Source organism: Chelonoidis abingdonii, chromosome 14 (genome assembly GCF_003597395.2).
Source record: "Chelonoidis abingdonii isolate Lonesome George chromosome 14, CheloAbing_2.0, whole genome shotgun sequence".
Classification (NCBI taxonomy): domain Eukaryota; kingdom Metazoa; phylum Chordata; order Testudines; family Testudinidae; genus Chelonoidis; species Chelonoidis abingdonii.
The window spans coordinates 8,700,542-8,726,789 of record NC_133782.1 but is presented as its reverse complement, the minus strand read 5'-3'; the positions used below and the strand labels follow the sequence as shown (position 1 = coordinate 8,726,789).

At 41.9% G+C, this 26,248-nt stretch overlaps 1 protein-coding gene across 3 annotated transcripts; it reads left to right on the top strand.

The window, feature by feature from the left end:
- Positions 1 to 6,777: 6,777 nt before the first annotated feature.
- Positions 6,778 to 23,309, top strand: LSM14B (LSM family member 14B). Of its 3 annotated transcripts, none has more exons than XM_032802294.2 (10): positions 6,793 to 7,159; positions 12,257 to 12,420; positions 12,856 to 12,991; positions 13,492 to 13,608; positions 15,904 to 16,071; positions 16,253 to 16,330; positions 17,192 to 17,353; positions 17,545 to 17,695; positions 20,122 to 20,298; positions 22,281 to 23,309. In XM_032802294.2, exons 1-9 carry the CDS (start codon positions 7,039 to 7,041, stop codon positions 20,291 to 20,293), a joined length of 1,269 nt encoding a protein of 422 aa, XP_032658185.1. In that variant the 5' UTR covers positions 6,793 to 7,038; the 3' UTR covers positions 20,294 to 20,298; positions 22,281 to 23,309. The 3 variants fall into 3 exon arrangements, with proteins under 3 accessions (XP_032658189.1, XP_032658185.1, XP_032658184.1); XM_032802293.2 differs by lacking the exon at positions 22,281 to 23,309 and adding an exon at positions 20,691 to 22,082; XM_032802298.2 differs by lacking the exons at positions 13,492 to 13,608; positions 22,281 to 23,309 and adding an exon at positions 20,691 to 22,082 and having other exon boundaries at positions 6,778 to 7,159.
- The last annotated feature ends 2,939 nt before the right edge of the window (positions 23,310 to 26,248 follow it).

The window sequence follows — 26,248 nt, the reverse complement described above, 5'->3', positions numbered from 1 at the left end:
TTAGGTACTACATCTCTCTTTCACTCTTGTTTCTTTACTCACTTTCTGCCTGAAAACTTCATGAAATCCTGCCTCCATTCTATCTTCTTTTAAGTCAGCAAAGCTGTGAGAGGAGCATAGGTGTACTGAGACTCACACCACAAGTGCTTTGCAGCCCAAGATCATAAGAGCAGAGCAAAGCAAACTATGTAGCAAAACACACAATTGCAAGTTTTCACATCCTAGACTCAGGACTCCCCACTGTTCTTGAAAAGCTAGCACTGTACCCTAATTATTTCCAGCCTCAGGTTCTTTGTCTTCAGTGTGTATCATCATAACAGCAAGGTTGAGCTGAGTCAGTCTTTTATATCCCATTCATTTTACCAATTAACCCACCTTTTGAAAGGTTCTCTTTAAATTAACAGCCTCCCGTCCTGTGAACAATCATCATCTAAATATCCAAAATAGTTTAGTCAATCCTGCCTCACCTGATTCAGAACAACTTCAGCATAAAAGATGCTCAGGCTGTTATATTCTTGCATACTTTTAACAACAGTTATGGTTCATTGTTTAGAGACTGGAGATTCAGAACTCCTGGGTTCTGTTCTTGGCTTTGCTACTGAGCTAAAGTTGGGTATGTCACTCTATACCTCATCTCCCTGTATGTAATATAAATATAAACACGTTAGAGAGGTGGTGTTAGGATGAATTAATTAATTATTGTAAAGCACTGTGAGATCATCTGACAAAAGGTAGTTATGTATGTCTAAAAAGTATTATTTTTATTAAATGAAATAAATATAGGGTCCCTCCTTTCCCCATTGCATTAGGGGTCCATAGTTAATTTGAAATCTAAACAGTTTCAAAGAAGAAGTTAAAAGTAGTTCATTGAATGGTCTCTGTATATTCCTTTTCATAAGATGCACCAAAAGTGCAGCCTGAACCAGTCTAGGATGCACCATTGGTATACCCTGTGAATGTGAACAGTCCATCACAAAAACCTCCAATTACAGGTGCGTAACCTCCATTTTCAGACACTATTCTTATTTAATACATATAGCACCATAGCGTGTAGAGGACTCCATTGTGCTAGGCACTGTACAAATACAAAGTCAAAAAAAATCACTGTATCAAAAATCACATCCCCCTGCCAATGTTCATAGTTGTACAATCACATTTTCTATTTTAATAAAACTTTTTCTCTCACCTCTTGATGTATGAAAGACACATATACACTGGCACCAAAACCACAGATTAAACAAACTAGAAAATAAAAAATATTTTCTCTCTAATCTCTGGGTTTATTTGTAATAATATTTGTAATAATTTTTTTAATTGACCGTGTCCCAAAATTCCCTGCCCATGTTTTCATTATTTCCATCTCCCCTCAACATAAATTATCTTGTGGGGCAACTGATGTCCTATTTATAGATAATAAAATCACTCTCAAACAAGATTCCACCATCTTCCTATCTATCTAAATTTATCTTGTCTTCTTTAATCTAGGTATTAAACTCATCACTGTTATCTCATTGCTTTACAAGCAAACTAGTCTAGAACCTGTAGTTCTTTACTGATTGGTTCTCTCAATCCCCTCTGCCCTATGAAAGAGAGGGATGTTTTCATACTCCTTTGAGGTTTTTTAAAAACAGTTGTGGGAAAGCTATGGTGAGAAACTGGGCTCTTATTAGCTCAAATCTCTTATTTGCTCCTATTGTCAGGAACCTGAAATTTGACTCACCCTGAATTTCTGCATAAAATCAAGCTGGACAATGAGAATGCACACAGTAAGACCTCAGTAAACTTGGCAAAACCAGCCTCTTCTGGGCCCAATGTTGCACTGAAAAACGTCCTAGCATGTTATAGAAACCGTGGCTGTATAAATAAAATGATGAAGGTGTTGGGGCTATTTAAGGTTAGCTATATTTTCATGTACCCAGTTAAGCAGTTTTTGTTTACCATGTGTTACGTGCCTGAGTGCTCTGCAAGGACAAGGCCCACACACACAATGAGTTATTTGGCTTTAATGAAGGTAAAGTGACACATCCGCAACGGGGACCCTGGGCGTTGCTGTCACTTAGGCGGGGAACCCAGCACCGAAGCTCAGCTCGGCCTGGGTCGGAGTCCAAAGGCGGACCGGGAGCATACAGCTATATATACACAATACAAAAGCAACTCATACATATGCAAAAAGGGATTTTCCACAGGCTATGTCCGCCCTTTGGCCTAAGGCCATACAAACTGGTTTCAACCAGTTAAAAGCAAGTTATAACTGGCATGCTGTGTCCTACAATGACCGGCCACTTAGCAAGCAGGGGCTTTTCACAAGGCCGCCGAGAAAGCGGAGCCACCCTAGCTAGGCCGTGACACAGTCTTCCGCAGTCCCCTACACCATGTTTTCTTAGTATATCATGTATGGATAGTAACCTGGTTTAATGCTCCTGTTTTTTTATTATATTTTTGAGCAGCGGTAGGGTTTGTACAATTACAAATTGTAACTGCTGTAGATTTGTTTTTCTTTAGAGGTGCTCAGATACAACAATGATGAGCACAGTACAAGAACCTAATAGCACACAATAGAATTTAGGAATCCTATATTATTGTTCTAGAGGCAAAATCTAATCCCCTGTGTTGAAAACCTACTGCCTGGTGACTGTACCTATATCACTTCAATTACTGTGTTATCAGCCTATATTAAATAAAAGTTTTCACCTTCCTAAATGCATTATTATTCCAAGTGGTTTGAGCACTCAGTTATGACCCTGGCTCTGACACTAATAGCCTCTGTGGTTTGAGGCTTTTCTTTCTCTTTTTTCCATTTCTTTATTAACTTTTCTATTTCTTTCCTTTCATCTCCTTCTTCCATTGTCTTCTTCTCCTTCCACTTTCTTTCTTCCAAGTTACTACTATTCTCTCTGTATATCTACATTTTATTTATTCTATCTTTACCCCCTACATTTCTTTTTTGAAAAAAAAATCCTCAGTTTTACAGACTGACAGTATGTTTTTTCTTCTCATCTTTCCTTTCTCTCTTCATTACCCTCCACCCTTCTCTTCTCTTCCTCACTCCTATTCGTTGTTATCCATTCCCTACTCCATAGTTAATTATTGAACATTGTTTCTCCATCCTTGCTCTCCTTCTCTTCAGGCACCTTCATTTCTTTCAACCCATTACTCATTTCCCCCACTGTTCTACATCTTGAGCTCACCCATCTCTTAACTCCTTTATACGTTATCTGTCCCCTTTTTCCCTCGCCCACCCTAGAGAAAGTTCTTCCTCTCACTTTCAACTCTTCTTTCTCATCCCTTCTTGAGCCACCAGCCTTTCCTGGGCCACCTCTACAATTTCTCCCAGCCACCTCCCAATCACTATGTAGCAGCACTGAGGAAATTAGGGCCTCCTCTCTCTCACCCCCATACTGCAGCACTGGAAAGAGACTGGCTCTATGATATAGAGCCTTCCTCTCTCTTCCAACTGCCACAATTGTCCCTCTATTGTAGTCATCCTGCCAAGCTGCCTATAACCGTTACCAGTTGCCACAGATTTCCCTCCAATTGCCACAGGTTTCCCTTCAGCTTCTGCTATCACCAGCTTCCATGGTCACCAGTTGCCATATGTTTTCCTCCAACTGTCTTCAGCTACCACAAGTGTCTCTCCAGCAGACAGCCAACAGCTGCCACTTGTGTTTCTCCAGCTGGCACTGTTCCAGATTTCTTTCCAACTGACATTCTGTCAGCAATTCCCATGTCCCAACAACTCACGCTGCCACAGACTTCCTCCTAAATGCCATTGTCATCAACTACCATGTGTCCCTTCAACTGCCACTGGTCACTTCCAACTGCCACTAACACCAGTGGCCATAGATGTCCTACATACTTCCAGTGTCACCAACTGCCACAGATTACCCTCCAACTGCCATTAACTGTCATCAGCTACCACAAGCATTCCTTCAACTGACGCTGTCACCAACTACTGTTAGTGACCCACACAGTCACCAACTACCACTTCCTGTCACTAAATGCCACAAGTCCTTTCAACTTTGCCACCAGTTGCCACACTATCACCAACTGCCACTTATATCCAACTTCCACTGTCTCCAACTGCTTCTGTCATCAGCTGCCACTGGTTGTCCTTCTACTGTCCCAAATGCCATACTGTCAAACTTACATCTGCCATAACTGTCCCTCCACTGTCATCTAATGCCACTATCATGGGTTTCCCTGCAACTCCTGTTAACTGAAACAAACTTCCACACAGATATATTCAGTCAACATACACACTGAGAGGGAGCTTCATCCAATCTTCTGACACTTAAGGGGCCAATGGCTACACTATAGATCCCCCTGAGCGACATAACTTATGCCAGTTTAAGAGCTGGAGAAGAGCTCTCTGCTGTCGGCTTAGAGTGGCTACACTAGAGAGCTTACAGCAGCACAGCTGTATCGCTATAAGCTCTCTAGGGTAGCCATAGCCTTAACTAAGCCTACAAGGGCATTACAAGTGCAAGCTGTCATATTTCTTTTCACTAATCTTCTATGATCTCTGTCTTTTGTCATCCAGAAGTTGCTGAGGTAATTCCATAGCACAAATTTATGGCCACATTGTGCATGAGTTTATTAATTGTGTGTTTCCCTTCCAGTGTGAAGCTTATGCCACTTTGTTCCATTCCTTTTACCTTAATTATTTCCCACACATGATGATGGTCTTTCCTTCTCTATTGTTTTAAAATAGGGAGTTTAAAACTACTGTGATCACTTTTTCTGGTACAGGATGGAAAACTGGAATCACAAGTTTCCATGAAGGCTGGAATCACAATGGCAAGAGTCTTCTCATGTCTGCATGTTCGTGAGAAACAAAAGGAGGTGGACTGAAGAAACTGGAGGCCCATAAGCCATCATCACATTTCTACAAATATGTAAGATTGGAAATGAGGACTATTAGATCAACAGTATTGTGAAGACTGGGGACACAGACTGAAAGAGGAAATACTTGGTTCTCCAGACCTGGCTACATTTTCTCTACTGTCTCATACAGAATAATGAGCCCCACCCCCGATTCCTCTGAACTGACTTCATTATTAAATTTTCATTATTTCTTCTTGCCCTATTTTTTGCAGTTTTAACTTTTCCAGAGATCTCAGTTAGATGCACCTTAAATAGGAGAGTTAAATGAATTTTCTCATTTAGGAAAGTTTCTAATTGGTATCTTTCAAGGATATAAGTATTTAAAATCAGCCGTGTTGTACTTCAATATAGGTATATCTTCTGTTTAGAACTAGGTTATTGGAATCTAATCCAAACATCAATGGAAAGGTTTTTAATACCAGAAAACATTAATCAAAATTAAAAGCAACTTTTATTTTCAAATATGTTGTTTTTTAATTCACATATATTCACATATATTCAGGTTTTTCATTTTGTCCATTTTTACATTTAATTACAGGGCTTCATCAGTGAAAATGTAATGTGTGTGTGTATGTGCGCGCGTGTATTCCAGGCTCAGAAAAGAGATGTCTCTGCTCTCCATGCTATATCAACCATAAAGCACTGTGATAAAGGGGGAGAACTGCTCTCCAAGCCATGGAGCACAGCACTGCAGTGCCTTGGGAAAGGGGAAGAAATCTGTACATGCCATTTAATGTACCTTTCCCTGTTGTAGAGCTTGTGGAGGGAAGGGGATCACATAGACCTTTCAGGGATCTGTGCACTCTATATTGTAGGTCACTCCATATTACAGGGCACTGGAGGAGGCACCACAATCCCTGAGGGGACAGACTCTTCCTGCTGTAGGGCCCTGGGTGGGTCTCTGCTTACTGGGGCATTGAAGGGAGCATGGGGGTCACTACAGACCTTGGCTGGGGAGGTGAGGTCCATGTTCTCTTTGTTATAGAACAGTGTTCCTCAAACTTTTGCATTGGTGACCCCTTTCATACAGCAAACCTATGAGTGCGACTCTCCCTCCCCCTTATAAATTAAAAACACTTTTTTTTGTATTTTACACTATTATAAATGCTGGAGGCAAAGCAGGGTTTGGGAACCCCGTTATAGAGCCCTGGAATCTCTGCCTACTGGGATCCTGAAGGACTAAGCAAGGAGGTACTCCAGGGCCTTGAGGCGTTTAGGTCTTCCTGTTGTGGCCCCGCAGCTCTCTGGGGGAGGCTTCTGTTTTGTCTCTACTGCAGAGCTCTCAGGGCCTTGCTGTGCTGTAGAACTGGAGGGGAACACTGTGGGGCCCTCGGTGGGAAGTGGCGTGCTCTGCATTCCCAACAGCAGAGTGCACTGCTGGCATGGGGTCCACAGGGCCCAGTTACCTACAGTCCATGTTGCTATGTTTGGTAATCTCATGGCCTGTCTTGTGGCATCCTTAAAGATGCAGCTTCTGGAGCGATGGCAAAAGATGAAAATTTAAATTTTCAGAAGGAAGTGTCTAGCCTTTGCGGTTGTACAGACAGGCTGGAGGATGTGACCCAAGTGTCACCTCAAAGCTTAACCACCAGAAGGCAAACAAAGAGAACCCAAAACGTATCATCTTAAGAATTTCATGATCTGGGGGGGGCCTGACTAGTAATTGTTTAACGCTTGTGGTGGCTGGGTGGGCTTCTGACCCTGAGGTCCTGGAGCGGAGGAGCGCGGGCGGGTGGCCGCTGCAGGACTGCATGCTGACCGTGGGCTCCTGCACAGCGCTACGCTTTGCCCTGCGCCTGCATCGGAGCGAGGTCAGACGGCGGGTCCCTGACCGCGCTCTCTGCCCCGCGGCGCAAGGAGCAGGCGCACGTGGCACCCACTGCCAGCAGCATCACGTGACTCTCGTCTGACCGTGTCTGGTCAGTCACGGAGAGAGGCGCATGCGCGCTCTCGCACCAGCCCTATATAAGGCGCAGACGGCGCTAGCGGGGCTCCCGACTCTGCAGTGTGTGAGGGGGCGAGTCGGGGCTGGCCGTGCAGCTACCTGAGCGGCCTCTCCCCCGCGTCTAGCCAGGGCCTACCCCGCCGAGCGGAGCCACCCGCCGCTTTCTCCTCAGCCCCTCGCGAGGCCGCGCGGCCTGCCCCAGCGGAGCCATGAGCTCGGGCACCCCCTACATCGGGAGCAAAATCAGCCTCATCTCCAAGGCGCAGATCCGCTACGAGGGCATCCTCTACACCATCGACACCGAGAACTCCACCGTGGCGCTGGCCAAAGGTGAGGGGCGGCCGGGCCGGGCATCCTCCTCACGGCGGCGGCTTCTCCCCACAGCGGGGCTGGCCCTGTGGGGGACGGCGAAGTCGGGCCTGGGCATCCGTCCCGCTGCTCGATGGAGAATTGGGTGGGGGCGGGGTCGGCGGGACCCGACGCCTGGTGCGGGGCGAGACAGCGGAGACTCTCGGCGTCGGCTCGCCTCGGGCAGCGATGCGGGGTCTGCGGAACGACGTGCCTGGGCCCGCTGGGGCCGGGAAACCTGCCGTGGCTGGCCACCTTCGGACTCGGACTCTGGGCCCCGGCAGCGTCTCCCTGCCGCGGCTCCGAGGCTGCGCTCTCCCGCTGTTGCCTGGAATTCGACTTCAGTCCATGTTCAGTCTCTTCCCGTGTCTGGGATGCTCCTTCGCCCCCCACACGTCTGAACAATGAGCCGAGCCTCCTGGCCCGGGAGGTGTAAACAGGCAGCAGCTGGAGCTAAGCTGCTCTGCAGGCGAGCTCTGGCGAAAGCCCCAGGGACCTCGCATCTTGTTTCAGTCTGGGGATGGCTGACTCCAGCTCTGAAATACCAACCTGCCCAAGCTCAAGTGCGGAGGCAGACTGAGGAGCAAAGCATTAATTACAGCCGGGGTTGGTTCACTTAGCTGTGGCCTCTTTCATGATTCAGCATTTGATTAATTACTTTACAGTGCCAGAGCTACCTCCTATAGTATAGTGATCTTGGCTTGTAGAGCAAATGGTCAAATGCAAGAAAATCAAATATTCACAAGAGAACTAAATGCTGGATATACTGCACCTTACTTGGAAGCTGGTAGGAATATTACAAGGCCTTTTTGGGACTCCTGTTTAATTTCTCAAACATAGTGCAGTAATTCAGCTTCTTTTGTGAAGAAAATATGTGGAAGCGCTGCTAGTATCTTAAGTTCACCTGTTAATCTTAAACTACCCCACTTCTTTCTCTTACAATAATTTAGTCATAATTCTGTTCTAACAATTGAATTGATTTTTATTCTCCTACTTCATATATTTGGATGATAAAATAATTCTGCAGTGTTTGGAGTGGGTGAATAACAGATCAGAGTGAAATAGAGGAATCTAAATTTCTATTACATTTTTGCGTAAAATATATAAACCCTAAAGCTTGGTTCTTCATTTTAATACTTGTGATCAAGAATTGGACTAAGTTCAAACTGAATAATGCTCTGAAATAGTAATCTCTTGTGCAGTGTCCTTAAATCATATGGATAATTAATCCTCAGTCTGTTTACCTGAGTGACACTTGGGCTTTTCTGGTTCTCCTATCTTGCAGACTGCTTCTTCACTTTTTTGCTATCTGCCCTTGGGCATACTGATCTTGATTCTCTCCTAGTCTTTGGCTGTCTCTTGTGTAGGTGGTAGATGAAAATAAGTGACTCCCAAACTTGCTTCTGTCTAGAATCTTAGTTCTGTTTGCCATCTCATACAGTTCTCAAACCAGATTTTTTCTATGCTGCTTTTCTAATCCTCATGCCACTATTCTTGTATTTCCAGCCTCTTGTCTCAGTGTGAGCTTTGGTTTTCTTTGTCTCTTCCTTGTATCTTTAATTTTGTTGCTTTCTCTATCTTCACATTTCACCCTTTCCTCATTTTCCTCATGGGGGGGGAAGACTATGCCTTTGTAATGGATAACTTTCCTCATCATCACTTCTTCCTCTCCAGTCTGTTGAAAATGTTACTTCTAAAATCATTGAACTCTGCCTGTTTCTCAAACTTTAATCCTTCCTCTAGCAATCTCTTACTGCATCAGATTCAAGGATCTCATCTTTTCATCTTTCAATAGTGGGAAGCATTCAGGGGATCCAGACAGTCTTTCTTGGTCCACAGTCCCTGTGTGCCAGACTATGGATAAAGAAAATCTAACTTGGATGTTTGAAACCTACTTAGTTAGTTATTCTGAATTTCAGATATCTGACTAACTTCAAATATTGAGATGTAGCCGTTCGGGATTGACCTCCACATAGGCATACATGTATCTAAAGCTATGTACTTCATCACATCCTTTACAAAGCCTGAGTAACAGATTGTATGTAAGGAAGCTGGGAGAAGAGAATGGAATTCAGTTGGATCCCAACATGGCTGGCTGTCAGCTGAAACAGCAGGGCTGTGGCTGCTTGCTCCTTTAAGCAGAAGTCCTAGCATCCATATATACACAAATGCAATTTTTTTACCCATGTCCTATCAACACTGCTGATTCAGAGCCTCCTTTGTAATGAGTGGGATACAGCAGTCTCTTCTGTAGCCTTTGTTTTCCACCTAGCACTCACTACTTCAGAGCTTAAGTGGAGTGCCTTTCACAGGACCTCTGTACTAGAAGAATGTCTTCATATGTATTAAATTAGTAGGGAAAAATACATGCTGTTTGCCTTAGAAATAAAGCTATAAGTCTTAATATTTTGGATGTTGGTCACTTTTAATTTGGTGCACTGCCTGCAGCATATTGCCATCTGTGTTGTAACTTAATTTCTTTACTGGCAGATTCATATTCCGTTATTAAAATGCTACTTTATAGGTTTTTTCAAATCAAATTTTGCTTTTTTGCTAAGACTAAGATTCCTTAAATTACAGGATTTATGTCAAGTGTTTTCTGATGCCTGATCACAATAATAGTGCTGCAGTCATATTTAGACCCATGCCATTGTGACAGAAGTGTAGCTCATAAATAAGATCTTGATTTGTTTGGAGAAGTAGAGAAGCATTTTGAACTCTAGAAAGAATCTCTCAAATTGCAGATAGCTAGCAATGTCCATTTAAAAGATTTGCAATAACAGACTTCTAAAATGTTAGGACACCTAGGACATTGGACAGAACGGTAAGATCTTAGCAGTACAGAAATAATCATGTCAGCAGGAACTAACCCAGACATCTATAAAAACTCCTTTCCCATTCCCTTACCTTTTTGGTACATATACACCTTTACCCCGATATAACACGACCTGATCTAACACAAATTCAGATATAACGTGGTAAAGCAGCACTCGGGGGGGGCTGAGCACTCCGAACCAAAGCAAGCTCAATATAATGAGGTTTCACCTATAACACGGTAAGATATTTTTGGCTCCCGAAGACAGCATTATATTGAGGTAGAGGTATACTCTCAATTTTCTCAAACTGACATTTTTTTTGTAGCATGCCTGGAAGGTCACCACATTTGGGCTATTTCAAACCAAGGGAGAACCAAACTATAGAGTTCTGGAGCTATCACAGAACACCCTGCTAGCTGCTACCTCTGAGGGGATCCAGCTTGGGTAGCCTTTGCTGACTGCCGATACAGCAGTATGGCATGGGGAGAGGCAGTCCCTCAAATAGGCTGGTCTCAGGCCATTTAGGCTTTTACACATCAAAACATGTTAAACTCCACCTGGAGAATGATGGGCAGCCTGTACAGATCGCAGAGCACCCTTAGCTTGTGATGTTGAGGTACCTTAAAAGGCTTTTGCAGACTCGGCACTGCTGGAACAGAGAGGAGCATTAATCAGTTACTAGTGTCCTACTCCTGGTCCAAGGATGTGGCACATGTAGTGCTCTGCACTGACCTGTAAGGAGAATGACACTAGTCCTGCTCAAATATGAGCAACATCTTAGTCTGAGCTTCAAGAAACTGGAAATCCAGAAGTCCATTCAGTGCAACTTTGGAGTTTAGTGATAGCGCAGTGTTTGCAAAATGTAGTTAAGCTGTGTTTGAGTTCTTTGCTTAAGATGTAAGGCAGGCAGTATATGTATTAATCATGAAATCAGTGACATTCCACTCTGGGAATGGAGAGAGGTGAATAATGTGTATTAACTTGTGCTTTACCTGTACCTACCACACTTTCATGAAAAATTAAATATAATGTCATGGTTTGAACTCTAAAGCTTTAAATGGAGTGGGACTAGAGCTGGGTGAAATTATTTTGATTAACTTGTTCTGTGAAAAACAATTTTGGATTGACCAGAAGTATTTGTGAATTTGTGTTGAGTTCATCAAACAGTTGTGACCAAGTAATTTTTTTAAAAAACCTCCATCTTGATGTCAAAACAAAATGTTTTGTTTCAACTATACCTGACTTTTTTTGAGGGGAGGGGCATTTTTTGCCAAAAGCAAAGGAAAATTCTTAACAAAATACTTGTAGGGGTAGGAGGAGAGATTTTTAACTTGTCTTCCACATTACAGGCCAGTGGCCTTGCCACTGGGCTATGACAGATTCTGATATGAGGCTGTCTCAGTCTCTTGTGTAGCAGCTGTTCACTTTTTTTACTAAACACACTAGTCATTGGAGCAGGAACTAGAACTTGAATATCTCACATTCTAGGGGAGGGCATTAACCACCAGACAAGAGTCAGCCTCGCTTTTTCCCTATTCCAGTGACAGTTGTAAGAACAGCCCAGGTGAGTATCCAAACCACTGGACTAAAGGTTATAAAAGAGCTGCTGCTCTAGGTGTGATGTGAACCTAGTTCTCCTTTGCTTTTGACACATTGCCCAGATTGTGGCTGGGGATCAATCAGATGTTTTTGTCTCTTTGGAAAGATTCAGCAAATGAGAATGTTTGACCCCAAACTATTTAATTTTTTGGCATTGCCAGCGAACAAAACAGTCCGTTATTTACTCAGCTGTAGTTGGGACTTGCTGGCTGAGACAGCCCCTCTTCTTGTACTATTCTGCCACAGTTGTGGTTGGAGGAACTCAGGCTGGATTCCTCAGTTTAAGAGGCTGACAGTAGAGCAGTCTGAGGTAAGGGGGTGGTGGCGGCTCATGTTAGAAACAGGCTTCATCAATACCAAATAGCGCAAGTCATTGACTTTAAGGATCATCTGTTTACATGGACTACTGTTAGATGGGCTTTGGAAAAATCAGATGTGTGGGGGGGCTCAGGAGTTGTTCGTTCTAACTGTGACCTGACTTCTGGGGGTGGGAGTTGTGTGTGTATATGTATGTTAAATATAGCAGGGATCCTTAGAGCCTTGAGTACATGCCCTTTGCTATGGCATAAAGCTAAACTTCACCAGAAACTATATAGTGCTGGAGAAACAAGTTGCAGTACTAATAGAGGCTAATATCTACTACTTTCTCTCTTAAATGCTGAAGTGAGGTCATTTGGTACTGAAGACCGTCCCACAGACAGACCTGCTCCTCCAAGAGAAGAGATTTATGAATACATAATTTTCCGGGGAAGTGACATCAAAGACATTACTGTATGTGAGCCTCCTAAAGCTCAACATACTCTGCCTCAGGATCCTGCCATTGTCCAAGTAAGAATTTCAACTTGAAATGGTGGTAGAAAGTTTTGAGGTAAAATACTTGCAATTCAAAGCTTGACCTAAACCACAAGTCTTCGGGTTAAAAGACGGTGTTAAAAAAACTAAAGGTCAGTGTAAATGTTTCCAAGAACTGTAATCATTCAAGTGGAAACACTGGTTTTCAACCCAGTACTTCCTTTAGTCTTTGTGGCCAGAGTATTGCAGCACTGAACCTAGTAAGCAGTCCAGATTTTAATTTACACAGCAATTTCACCTGGGTCAATTATCTTTAAATATTTTCATAAATTGACATTTTAAACAGTCTTGTTACTTTTAATACCTTAAAAGCACTAAATCCCTAACTGTGAGGATAGTGGAGAAACAGGAAATACAAGAATTCAGAAACTGTAAGTGAAAATGTACTTACACTATTCTCTTGTTATGCAGTCTTCACTGGGCTCTGCCTCTACATCATCTTTCCAGCCACATGTGCCTTATAGTCCATTTAGAGGCATGCAGCACTACAGCCAGCTTGCTGCCAGCTCTTTACTTAGCCAGCAATATGCAGCTTCTTTAGGTTTAGGTGAGTAAAAGCTTGATGTGCTCTTTGAAATTGTATCCCGTCTTTAAGGCATGGTTTCACAACGGTTTGTGCTTTAGTGTTACTAATAACTACATTTTCTGAATTGATTGACTATCTTCTGTCAGCAGTTAAAACAACCAGCCTTATGAAATGAGGCTTAATTGTAAAAATATTAAAGTAAGAAATTTGTCTTTATAGAGACAGTAAGAACAGTAAATGAGTCTAATAGCATCTATTTGAAAGTACTATACATATAAGCTTAAACATTTGGTTATTGGCTCAGTGAGGACATAGTCTGTTTCTAGTTTGATACCCTGCATATTCTGCACGCTGATAAAGAAAATTCTCAGTACCATAGGAAAGGACTCCAAATATGTAGCATCTCAATACTATTCTAGGTAACTTCTTGTATCTATCTCTTTCCAAGTCCTCAGTGTCTCAACTACCTTGCCTTATTTGTGTACCTTTTTTGCTTTCTCTTCTCCCCTCTGTCTCTTTAGAGAAACTGGTAAGCCCTCCAACATCAGCAGCTGCTTCCAGCCCTAGCTCTTCTCCGTCTCCACAACCTGTTTCAGAGCCTGACATGTCTTCCGAGCCACATCAGCTCTCTTCCAAGGGTAACAGCAGTTTGAGGACTCCAAATATTTGGAAGAACCTGCATGGTGTTTGCAGAACATTCTATTCTGCTTGTTAACCCTCTCAAAATGACTACTTATGTGTAACTGTAGCAAAAACTGATACATTGTTCTTAGTTCTTGCTTTGTTTCTGACCATTTGTTAGAGCTCTGGCTTACTGATACCCTAGAAGAACTGATTGGGGGGGCTGAGGAAAGTGAACAAGTATAGGATAGTGGTTAGTCTTTGTAGGGAAGGCTGGCTGCAGAAGGTGTTTGCTTGTCGGGACATAATAGATATTTATTGCTAGCTTACAGAATGGCATGAAATGAACCTTTCCTTTCAGTAGAGGAAGGAATGATGCTTAGAGCCCTGCAAATCCATGGATATCTGCTTTGTATCTGTGGATATCCACAGATCATTTTTGTGGCTCAGATGCAGATACAAATTTTGCTTCTGGGTAGGGCTATGATACCCCAAACTTAGTAACTGCTAATTAGCTAGGTCCTTAACAAATGGGAGAAGGCTCAAGTATTTATTTTAATTGGAAAGGAATTTTTTAATGCATTCCACACTTGACATGGGCCACTGTAAATAGCTCTCTGCTTCAGTAGGTGTTGCATGAATGCAGTATTCATGCTTTACTGATTGAGCCTTTTGTTTGACAATCTGCATTCATGGAAACTATCATATCTGAACAAAGACATGACAGTTGATTGATCTTAAATTTTATGCACTATAGCGAATCCAGTTCAAAAGTAGGATGAAGGGAAAACTAGATTGAAGAGCTTTGCAGTGTTTTCAGGGCAGATAGTGTGGGTACAGTTCAGGTGTGCAGGTAGCTGTCATGAATCTGCTTATAATCCACACTTAAATGCTTGGGTCAAGTTGGAAAGCAAACATGTGTAGCTTCGCCCCCCTCTTTTTGGCCCATATCTATCTCTTTGTACCATATCAAAGATCAAACTAAAGTACGCTTCAAAATGATGCTTGCTGATAGTAACTACAGGGAAGGCTTAATCTCTAGACATACTCTAAGGGTGGTATTTCTGGTTTATTTGTGTGAAAGTCCTAAGTGTGTACTAGATTAGTATGTGGCACAATAGAGAATTCTAGAAATAGAATGCAGATTCAGGATGCACTAAAATAAGCAATGGCTTGGCTTGTGTAATGTAATGCATTTCTTGATCTTAAACTGAACCTGTTGCATGGAAGCAAATATCTCTCCTCACTTATGCAAAACTACCTAACATTCTGTTCATCAGATTTTATGTTCATATAAAGAATTGTGTGAGATGTCTCAAAGTACCCAACATAAACTTCTTTGCAACCATAGGGAATGAATATTTGTCTGAAGGTTTATTTTAACTTTCTAATATGGCTTGTTGTACTTCACACCATTGATATAACTGCCTAACTGTGTCATAGTGTGAAAAAAGGTCTTGAAACAAAAGTCCAGGAGGTTGGTTAAGGTTGAAATGTTACTCTCTAACTCCTATACTGTGTGCTTTAATATCTAGGAAACATTGAGACTGGACTAGTTTCAGCTTGTTTCTGGGTTTTCTTGGTAGTTTAACAGTACCAAACTGCTTGATGTAGTATCCTTATGGAAGGACTTCCAAATGCATATAAACATGACTCATACTTGATGGACCATAACTAGTAGAGCCATTAAACATTTATTTTAACAATAGATCTGACACTGATGCCACATTAATCTGGTTCTGCATATCAAAAAGCTGTGTACAGTAAGACTAAGCTATTGATGCAGTAAAGAATATGCACACTGACATTCACAACTGTTTTGAAAATGAAGTACTTTCAGGAAAAGTCTGAAGCAAGCTTCTTTTAGGTAAAAAAATATATTTATTCTGTAAAATCATACACAGACAAGAATAGCTAATGAAGAGAAATGGGAATTTGTATATTTTGGAAGCTTATTGCATATATAGTGACATCTTAATTTGATATGCCTAACTTTGTCCTTACCAATTTGCTCCTTTATCATAATAGTTAACTTGCATTCTTCAAGGGTAAAATTGTTGACTTGATTTATGGACCTGAGCTCATGGGCCAAAACTTGTATGCCAACAGTTACTCAAATGTGTAGTGAGACGCATACCAAACCCCCATAGCAGAATAATGGAAGTGCCTAGGAGGTTCTGCACAGGTATTGAAATCTGTTTTTGATCATGGAGGTAGTTGGGGTTCATGAGCACTGTTGTAATTTTTTCACACAGTAATTCCTAGAATGCAACTAAAAACTAGTTATTGTAATCATCTCTTTGTTTTTCCAGGTACTGGTTTCCCATTGGTTCCCCCAGTTCGCAAAAGCCCCATGGTGGAGCAGGCTGTTCAGACTGGTCCAGTTGATAACATGAATCAAAAAAAGCCACCCCCAGCAAAAGTAGTTTCCGGGATCCAACGCAATGGAAGGCAGATTCCACAAAGTAGTAAGACAAATGGTATTACCAAAGTCTTGTTTTCAAATGGTATTTGGTAGGGCTTACTTCAACATTTTTCTGAAGGAACTTACAACAGTCCTTAAGCCTGCTGGATAAGACAGCATACCTTAGAAGTTGAAAGTTAACTTTATTCTTATATGCTTGGGTTAGAAACGGTCTTCCTTTCCCTGTTTCTTTGTAGATACAGTTCAGTCACCACCTGTGCAAACTCAAGGCCAGGTGAATGATGAAAACAGAAGACCTCAAAGGAGAAGATCGGGTAGGCTAACTTGACCTTAAATATGCAAACTGCCTTATAGAACTCTAATTCTCTGCTCCATGTAATTGAGAGTACTGGCTAATGTAAGAGCTTGTGAGCAGCACCACGTTAATAGTAAACAATAATAAAATAAAGAGGATACATGGAACAAAACAGCCAAAAGAGCATTCAGGCATGCAGAAGTAATGTTTCCTTAGCTCCAGCGGTTCCTCTGCAAGAACCTTACAGAGCCATAGCGAACATACCAGGGGAGACTTGATCTGTTGCGTCTCCCCTGAAACTCCGGTATACTCATGTAAACTTGATATCCGTTGTTGTTGTTATCTTTACATGGGTTACCCCTCACACTGTGTAAGGATCTTCAAAAGGGATGTGAGGTAGCCATAACCAGCCAGATCATGTTATCACAACTCATCTAAGTTGTCTTCCTCATGTATTGTAGAGAACCATGTAACTGGTTCTAGGCTTGTGTGGGTTTCCTGAAATCTGTACATATCCCAATGTGTGTGGATTTATGGGGTGAAATTCCTTCAAATTCCTTGGAAAATTTGTTTCATATTTCCCCCCACCGACTGCTTGGCATTATCTTTATAGTAGTTGAATGCAACACTATCAGGGAAAGTTGGCTGTAGTAATCTAACTTAACAGTTAGACTTCCAAGAATGTTTTTTCCGAAAAGTTAAAATATTGCTCTAATGTGTTTCTACAGTGAAGTTCAGACGTCTCTTTCAAAAAGGTGTGGCATAATCACAGGACTGGAAGCCAGAAACTCCTGAGTTCTAATCCTGGTTTTCTCTGGCCTTGACCAAGTCATTTAACCTTCCTACGCGTTACCAAGTGTTTAAACTCTCCTGCTTTCAGGAAACAGGAGAACCAGAACCCGTTCTAGAGGACAAAATAGACCAGCCACTGTGAAGGAAAACACAATAAAGTTTGAAGGTGACTTTGATTTTGAAAGTGCAAATGCACAGTTCAACCGAGAGGAACTTGATAAAGAATTCAAGAAGAAACTGAACTTTAAAGGTTTGTCTTTTTATTAAATGTAAGTGGCTTTACTAATTTTAAGGATGGTGTATAAACCAGACCACCTCTTGCTCTGAGAAATTGTGATTGATTAAAATAGGGAAGAATCTCAGATCTAGTTTGAGGGAGGAAGAAATTGATGGCTCTTCGGTATACGCAGCAAGAAAGTGTAATTCATCTTCTGTCTTCAGATGACACAGCTGAGGCAGGTGAAGAAAAGAGTGATCCTGGAGTAGCAACTCAGAGTGATGGCAATGCAGATGAAGACCTTCTTGGACCCAATTGCTATTATGATAAATCGAAGTCTTTCTTTGACAACATCTCTTCAGAACTAAAATCCAGGTAATTATCTTTCTGAAGCTCAGTCTGTCTTACACCTCTTAGAACCTCTAATATACTGCCAGCACTATGCTAGGCAATGCCTAGCCATTTATAGGAACACAGATAAATGAAACACTGCATCTTGAAAGGCTTCTTCGATTCTGAAGTTTTGGATGATGAGTAACTAGGCTTTGGGAAGGCATGTGGCCCTAGAATTGGACAGCTCACTAGATACTAGTAAACTTACAAATAGTGATATCTGATTTTAGAACAAATTGCAGTCTTGGGGTTTTTCTTTTTTGGGGGGGAGGGGTGGGATTCACTTGACTTAAACTCAGATGTGAACAAGTGCTTAAAGTTATGCTTTTGGCATATTAGATTGAACACAAGACATCAAAATGGTGAACTATTGGAATAACATAAACTACAATATCTTTTAGACATTCTAGAAACTGTTTTAAAATATCCTTAAACTACTTTACCCAAGTTTTTCCACTTAGGGCTTGGCTACACTTGCAAGTTGCAGCGCTGCTGAGGGGGTTACAGCACTGCAACTTACTCGGTGTCCACACTTACAAAGCTCAGCCAGCGCTGCAACTCCCTGGCTGCAGCGCTGGCTGTACTCCTGGTCTGCTACGGGTGTAGCGAATCCAGCGCTGGTGATGCAGCGCTGCTCATCAGGTGTGGATACTCACCAGCGCTGTTATTGGCCTCCAGGGTATTAAGAGGTATCCCAGAATTCCTGTCTACAACAAACTGGAAGGTACTCCCCCGGAGCTACCAAACACAGCTGCTCTTTGCTCCAGCGAGCGAGCCGAGCCGAGGCTTTGGAATGTTCACAGCTGTTTGCTTGAGGAGACAAACAGCACGGTGGGGGGGAGGGAGTCAGAAGCTGCTTACCTGGTCTGAAGCCTTTTTACATTTAAGAGTGATTGAGAGAGAGGTGGGGGAAATGGGCAGAATTTGCAAGGCAGGGAGCTCAGTGTCTGCTCCAAAAATCCGCTCTGTCTCCCCGACGCTCCCTGTCACACTCCACCCCACCCCCTCTTTTGAAAAGCATGTTGCAGCCAGTTGAATGCTGGGATAGCTGCCCACAATGCACCACTCCCAACAGCGCTGCAAATGTGGCCACACTGCAGCGCTGGTACGACCACAGCTGTAACTCCCAGCGCTGCACATTTCCAAGTGTAGCCATACCCTTAGTCTTTACTGTTTGTCCTCCAAGCCTGAATCCATTCCATTAAGATTATGGAGAGTTGCTGCTTGTTCTTCCATGCACAAGTGCTGCAGTGTTTATAGGGGAAAGTCTAAATCCAAGTTGTTCCATGCTTCCATTAGAATTTCCTAAAGATAAATAAAATCCTTAAATTAAGCAATTAGAACATTGGCTCTAAACTGTGTCCTTTAAATGTCTGTTTAAAAAATTTCTCTTGGGTTTTAAAATTAATCCCCTGATCACCTGTCCATTCCTGTCTCCTTACCAGACAGATGGTGGCTAGATTGCCCTTAACTTGTTTCTGAAGTTCTAACCCCCCTCTCCCATTACTGTATGCTGCACTTCCTTGGCTCACAGTTGCGTTTTTATCCTTCTAAGTCACTAATTGCACTTTCTTCCTATATAAATAGTGCAAAGTAATCAATGTACACCTTTATCTGTCAGGGGGGAGCGGAGAGGGAAAGGTGTAGAGTAGAGCTCTGTTGTAGAAGTTGGACCTCTTATGCTTAATCCAGGCTCTGCTGTTGAATTTGTGTGGGCCTTAGGCAAATCACTTCATCGGTTTCCTTGCACACTTTTCCCCTATTTAGACTGTAAACTCTTGAGTCCAGGACCTGTTCTTGTACAGCAGCTTGCACAAAAGCCCTGATCTTGGTTGATTCTAGGGGCTGCTGTAATTCTGAATCTTTAAACAATGAGACTTTGCACTCAAGCCCAACTTCGATAGTCTCATTTGTTGACAGTGGAACTAAGAAATATAATTCTTCCATACAGTTACTATAAGTAGTGTAGTGATATACAGTTACCCTTTTTGTGGGGAAGGAGGAGTCTAGTGCTTTCTAGTTACTAAAGCTAGTCTAAAACAGGAACTCCTTTCTTGGTTGTCATGATTGAAACTTGGTAGAACTTAATTGTTCTAAAGGTACCATAGCATTTCAGGAAAACAGGTGGCAGGTACTGCAGGACTATGGAAACTGCTGTTCGGTCCCTTTAAGGCACTTGTGATTCCTGCTTCTAGTTGGGGTGAAATGGTAACTAACAAGATATGACCCTTGAGCCGTCCCCTAATGTGTGACAGTCCAAGGCAGTAAGGGTGCAGCATATCAGTCTTTCTAGATCTCTGTAAAACAAATGATTTCTTCGCTCCTGCACAAGTGAGATGGACTTTCAGAAGATAGTTTTTGGGAATAATGGTCATGCTTGACTCAAGCCTGACTGCAGTCTTGTTCAGTTCCAGGCGTACAACATGGGCTGAAGAAAGGAAGCTTAATACGGAGACATTTGGCGTGTCTGGCAGGTTTCTTCGTGGACGTAGCTTTCGTGGTGGATTTCGAGGTGGAAGGGGTAGTGGAGGAGCACGGCGAAACCAAACAACTCTCAGAGCTGGTACTGGAAGAGTGTAATGGAGGCAAGTTTTGTGGCAAATGCTGTCTAAATAGCTGCTCAGTTTTTACATGGGCTACTAGTTTTGCAAGCAGACCAAAGGTGATTCCTTATGGATTCACTTTTCATCCTCTTGTCATATTGGGTGGTATCAGGATAGAGCAGCCTTAACATCATTGTCGTGCCGCTCATGGTTATTCTTTGCTGGGGTTGACATTCTGACCAAGTCTGAATAAAAGTGGCCCTTCCTTCCTTCAAGATAATAGAAAGCTCACTAAATCACAAATGCAACCTCAGTGTTTTGCAAGTGTAGCTTGATCAGGGGAACAAATCTCAGACTGGTGTTTTTGTGGGCATGGATGGGAAAGAGGTGGGATTGGTCTCCTTTATTTGATGCCTAATACTCTTTCTCTGCAGGCTCTAAATTCCTCTGCCATGAAGATGAAAATTATGTATATAGGATGAAACGAACTGCTGTACCAATGTGGGCTAAGAAGTCCTTGTATACTGTCTGAAAGTCAATGACAGAAGTTCATGTACTACTGCTTGTATTTTGGGCTTCAGATTAATTTGAACCAGCATCTGAGAGCTGGAATATTTTTGGAAGCGGGAATGTGTTCAGGGTTATCTTCTTGGAGTCTTTTTTTTTTTTTTTTTTTTTTTTTTCCCTCCCCCCAAAGTGCAGGTCAACTTAAAATATGGTTCTTCTTTCTGGGACTCTATAAAGTTGCTGACATTGAAACAAAAACTCCCTTTCTGTATCATGAAGATCATCATGCTATTTTAACTTTCTTTAAAACAGAATCGAAGCTCACTGGAAGTAAACCAGCTAACTTGTTTGTTCTGAGCAACCAAATGTACCTTTTTGCTGCTGCTGATCTCTCATTAAGGCAGCATAACTTCGGTAGCATGTGGTGTCTGGAAGTACAGATTTCTGCTGCTGAAGGGGTTGTGTATAGTGACTTGAATACTGGGTGGCTGCTGATCATGTGATAGTGTAAAAGTGTACAGTTATTTGCAGGTCCACTACTCTTTCAGGGATACTGCATGATTCCATGCAATGGCACAATCGGTCACTTGGGGCTGTCTCTGAAGTCCTGTTTGGAGGAAAAGCCCAAAGTCTAACTAGCCGAGTTCTATGTAGGGAAGAGTGCTATGCTGTATTTCCTCTCATAAGAGTGCTAGAACAGCAAGTGATCTCCTACGTGTGGTGTGAAATACTCCAGGAGATGTTCTTGCAGTAGCTTACCTGTAAACTAAGCAAGAATAAAGATGGAGAAACCTCTCAAAAGGAGCAATTTGAGGGATGGCTTATGACTTATTGCCCCTAACAGTGCCAGATTGTGTGAACCGTAAACACTGCAAACAGCTTTATGTACACTCATAGGCTCTGTTATGGAACACTATAGAAGGTTGCTTTCCCTAAACTAAAAGGGCAGCCCATGTAATGAAGCTTATCAGATGGGTGTTCTTAATTTGTTTTCTCTAACCCCCCCCAACTGTACATAGTTCTTTTGTTAGAGGTGTGGGGTGAATTGGGAGGAGGGGTTATAAACTCATTTGCATGAATAAGTGGGTTAAGCTTAGTTATTAGGCATGTGTTCCTTTCATGGTTGATGGGAAACTTTTTTGAAAAAGCACTTTGATAACTAAACCCATTTCATAGCCAGAATTTTAATTTATGCATTGACTAAGTTACTGTAAAAGCTTGGCTTTATTTTTGTTAGGACTTCATTAAGAATTAGAACAGAGCTGCCCCATTGCAATGGAGAAATGTAAATTGTAATAAATAAACATGTACATGTTTAACACGTCTCCCATTTTTGTTCCTGTAAATGGCTAACGGTTGTTTGCAGGAGTGTTGTTCAGTGGCTTAATGGCTGAAACCTCTGATTTGAATAAGCCAGAGACCTAATATCTAATGGAGGATGGGCTTGGTGTTAATCACAGCCAGAAATATCTAACTTTGAGTTTTTCCCTACAAATAAATCTGTACTTCCTCCACAGCTTCATACTTCAGTTCCTTCATTTTGGATGGCTGCTTCTTTTGATTCAGTGGAAATGAAGATTTCAGCACTTCTCTTCTCCTGGGAGAAACAATTAGAAGCAGCAGCTGAACTCTTATTTTCTGTACGGGATCAAATATTACTATTTCAGCATACAAATCTAAGATCTCTCCTGCGTGCTTTCCTGTGAGCTTAGCCTGAAGTGTTCAGTTATCACATTTATTTATCTTTATGCAAATACGCTGGAGTGGGAACCTCATGCCAGATCAAATTCCTTTGATTAAAAAGGAAGGGGAAGAAGTAGCTAAGCTTAGCTATGACTGTCCTAGACTGGCTTATGCTAAACTTCTGTCTTAGCACTAACGCCATTGGCTCAAAAGAGGGAATCTACATATCATTCCTATTTTAATTCTTTCACCTTGTGGTTGAACTAGTCTTATCATTTGGCATAAGATCTGCTACTGTTGTGTTATAGCATATGGATTATTTTACTTACTAGGTCACTGCACTATGTACTTATGCCCCAGAACAGGGTTTTGCTTTATCTAAATGCAAAATTTGTACATGTCAGGCAGCTGGCCCTAGCTTTCTTGCATTTTGTATTAGAAAGTGGGCTAGATGACTTCACTATTACCTCTAGAATTACAACCATTTTTGAGGGGGGGCCTGTACCTCTCTAAAATTACTAAATTCTGTTAACTGCTGCCGTCTTACTTCAGGATCTGAACCTACTCATTTGACTAGATTTCATCCATAACTGTTTACCCTTCTCCCCTCAAGCCTGCTGTCACTAAGCAACACCATGCTAATAATACCAATAGCTACTACCATCCTTCAGATCACTTAAAGCACAGTGCTAGTACCAGCTTCCCCAACCCCCACAGGCTGTCCTCTCTTCCACAGCTAACAGACTGAAGACTGTATGTACTCAGGAGCATTGCTTCACTAGCTATCTTTAGCCCCTTCACTGGGAGTAGCTAAACTCATAATAGTCCCAAAGCAGTACATATGTTAAAACCCAACTTAAAAAGTGTGTTAGGAATCCTTTGAGCTTCAGGAGGATTAGACACAGGTTCAAAGCATGAGCTAGCAGCTCTGTTCCTTATTAATTATACATGGTGACATACACTCAGGATTACCTAGACTAGCACCATGTGCTGAGTGACTTTAGGTGCCTTATGCTGTGTTCCCATGGCTGCTTGCTGGGCTGGTGCCTGAAGTTGGATGTGCTCTCACATGCAGTGCATGTGACATCATGCTGTGCAGAGGATGCTATTTAGCTCTACAAAATAGCATCCTCCATTCTGTCTGGGGTGCCAGAAGGAAATAACTCAGTCAAAGGAGGTTGTGCTGGCAAAATGTTTGGGACCCCAGGCTAGACTCTAGGAGTATGATCTATTCAGCTAGCTTAATAAAGGGAAGGTTAAGGAGTGACTTGATTACAGTCTAAGTGCTTACATGCAGAGTAACTATTTAATAATGGGCTCTTCAATCTAGCAGAGAAAGGTCTAACACGCTCCAATGGCTGGAGGTTGGAGCTAGGCATCAGCTAATCATCCTTCAGCCTCTGAACTGAGGGAGTGAAGAGAGGTTAGCTGGAACCTCTCACTGATGATTGTCTTTCAGCAACAGAGGCATTTTTTTTCATAAAATGGTTTGTATTTAAGTATGTAGCCCTTTCACTTGTGCAGGCAACAGCAATCACAGGTACCCTGCAAAGGATTTTTCTTTTGAAGGAGTCAGTGGTGTGGGGAAGTTGGTTAAGAACCAAACTTTTTTTGCTCATGTTTCTACCTTAGATAGATCAAGAATTTCAAGTTTGGTCTGTCCTGGTTTTCTGAACAACCCCCAGGGAAGCTCTTAAACCATGGTGGTTGTGAGCTATAAGAGGTGGTTTACGTACAACTTGCAGACTTTAACTCAGTTAGCTTCCTGAAACAGATTTTGCTGTAAATCCAGTTTTGGACCCTTCAGCATTAAGGGGTTAGTCAATTTAGCTAAGGTCAGTAACAAACCAGCCTTAGCTAACATGAATTTAATCACCCTTTTTTACTCCAAGATGAATGTTTACACAGTCTTGCACACAATTACTTTAATGGGTTTCAAGTCACATTATTTTGGTGGAAGTTTGTAAACCATCCCTAACACTAATTGAATGAGTTGGGTATTGAATCTTTAATTCAAGTTTCCTTTATCTAGTGTTATCGGGGGGTAGGATTTTCAACCTGCTCCATTGCCTTTGTGTTACTAGACTGCTCAAGGAGTGGAGATTGGCTCTGCAGCCCCTGTGGTGGGGATTCCCCTAGCAAGCAGAGATGGTTGGTGACACCAAGATGTGGTTACATTATCTTGCACCAGGAATTTCCAGCTGGTGCATAACTTCTTGAAGGCTGACTTTAAAAAAAATCTCATGTGTTTTTATTTTCAAGTGCATTTTAGGCCTTTGTGTCAAAGAAACAAGCCTCACTTCCCCTCCTGTAGCAAATATTGCTGTTAAAGGTGTTCCGCAGAGAACTTAAGTTCTCATTCTGTACTTCTACAAGTTGACTGCACAATGGGTTGCAGGATCAGGTAATAGTTTTAAGAACAGCTGCATTTTATGATCAATGTAAAAAGACAGTTCTCTGGTCCCTGCACCTCCATTTTTGAGGCACTCACTTGTTTTCCTCTTTCTTCATTTAAACTGCTACTCCCTATTGCATTGTGGAGGGAGAGGAGTTTTATTTTCCATTTACTGGGCAAACACTACAAATGCTATTGTTCCTAATTTAGAACTCATTTGTTCATGTGCCATTAAAACAACAAGATTACTTCTATACCCAATTGTGTAGTGCATTGTTATGAAAAATGTATGAAAACATGCTCTATTCAGACAGAACTGAAAGTAACTTGATGGAACATCACCCTGAATAAGATGAGCTATCTTCCTGTTCTTTCTAGAGGTGATTTTTATAAATAGAAGTATATGAATAGAGCTGTTCTCCTCTCTGAAATAAAATACCCTTTATTACTTAAGCAGACATTTCTTTCTGTCTCTAAATGTATTTCATTCAGTCCACCTTGTCACCTGTGCCTATAGACTTTGTTTAAACACAAGTTTCTTTCCAGGGCTGCATTAGGTACTTAGTGGATTGAGGGACACAGCAATCAATGATTGCTCATTAGTCTGTGTAATAAGCTGCTTTCATAAATGATGATGGCATGGTTTTGATGGGTGGTGGCTGCACACATGGACATTCAACATCACGACATATTTCTAAGGACACCGCTTTCAGAAGGGCAGAGGATATAACTGAGCTGAGCTTGTACAAGAATGGAAAAAGTGGACACTTGGCCTGAAAAGTTGAGCAGACTATATGAACGCTGCTGGAACTACAGTGGGAATAGATAAAGAGGGAAGAGTAGTAAGGAACTAGAGGAAAATCTCAGCTCCGTTTCAGAAGTAGAGACTGACTGGCCTTAAGTAACTGAGAATCAATTTCTGGAAAACATTTGATGCTTATTATTGCATCATGTGCAAAAAAACTTTTGCAGCTATTTAAATACAGAAATGCTATTATTGGTCTACAAATCCACTAACAGGCAATTCAGGATAGTCGCTTGTTTACTCCAGTCACATTCAGATAAGTAGAACTTGCATTATTTCAAAATGAGGGTCAAATCCACAACATAAGCTTGCTCTAGCATGTTACATGCTTTCACAACACTGAAGTGTTACAGTGCTTGCTCTGCTGATACAGCAGTTAAATCTATTCAGCCTAGCTGACTGTTTTTATTACAGAAATGACTTTGTCAAATATACCTTTAATTTATATTACCACGTATGAGGAACTTTTGTAAAATTAGGAGTATTGTCAAATGAGAAAAAGAACCACTGCGTTGGGACCTGTCTGTTATGGCTTTATAATTATGCTATGAGATAGCAATCTAGGATTATGAGCAAGCCAGTTTGCAGGATTGATGGTGGAA

Bases quoted from the DNA above. Each gene is read 5' to 3' on its own strand.
- LSM14B (XM_032802294.2), top strand. From the start codon at position 7,039: ATGAGCTCGGGCACCCCCTACATCGGGAGCAAAATCAGCCTCATCTCC. The intron at 13,609-15,903 runs GTAACAGCAGTT...TTGTTTTTCCAG, and splicing joins ACATCAGCTCTCTTCCAAGG to GTACTGGTTTCCCATTGGTT. The intron at 16,072-16,252 runs GTATTACCAAAG...GTTTCTTTGTAG, and splicing joins ACAAAGTAGTAAGACAAATG to ATACAGTTCAGTCACCACCT.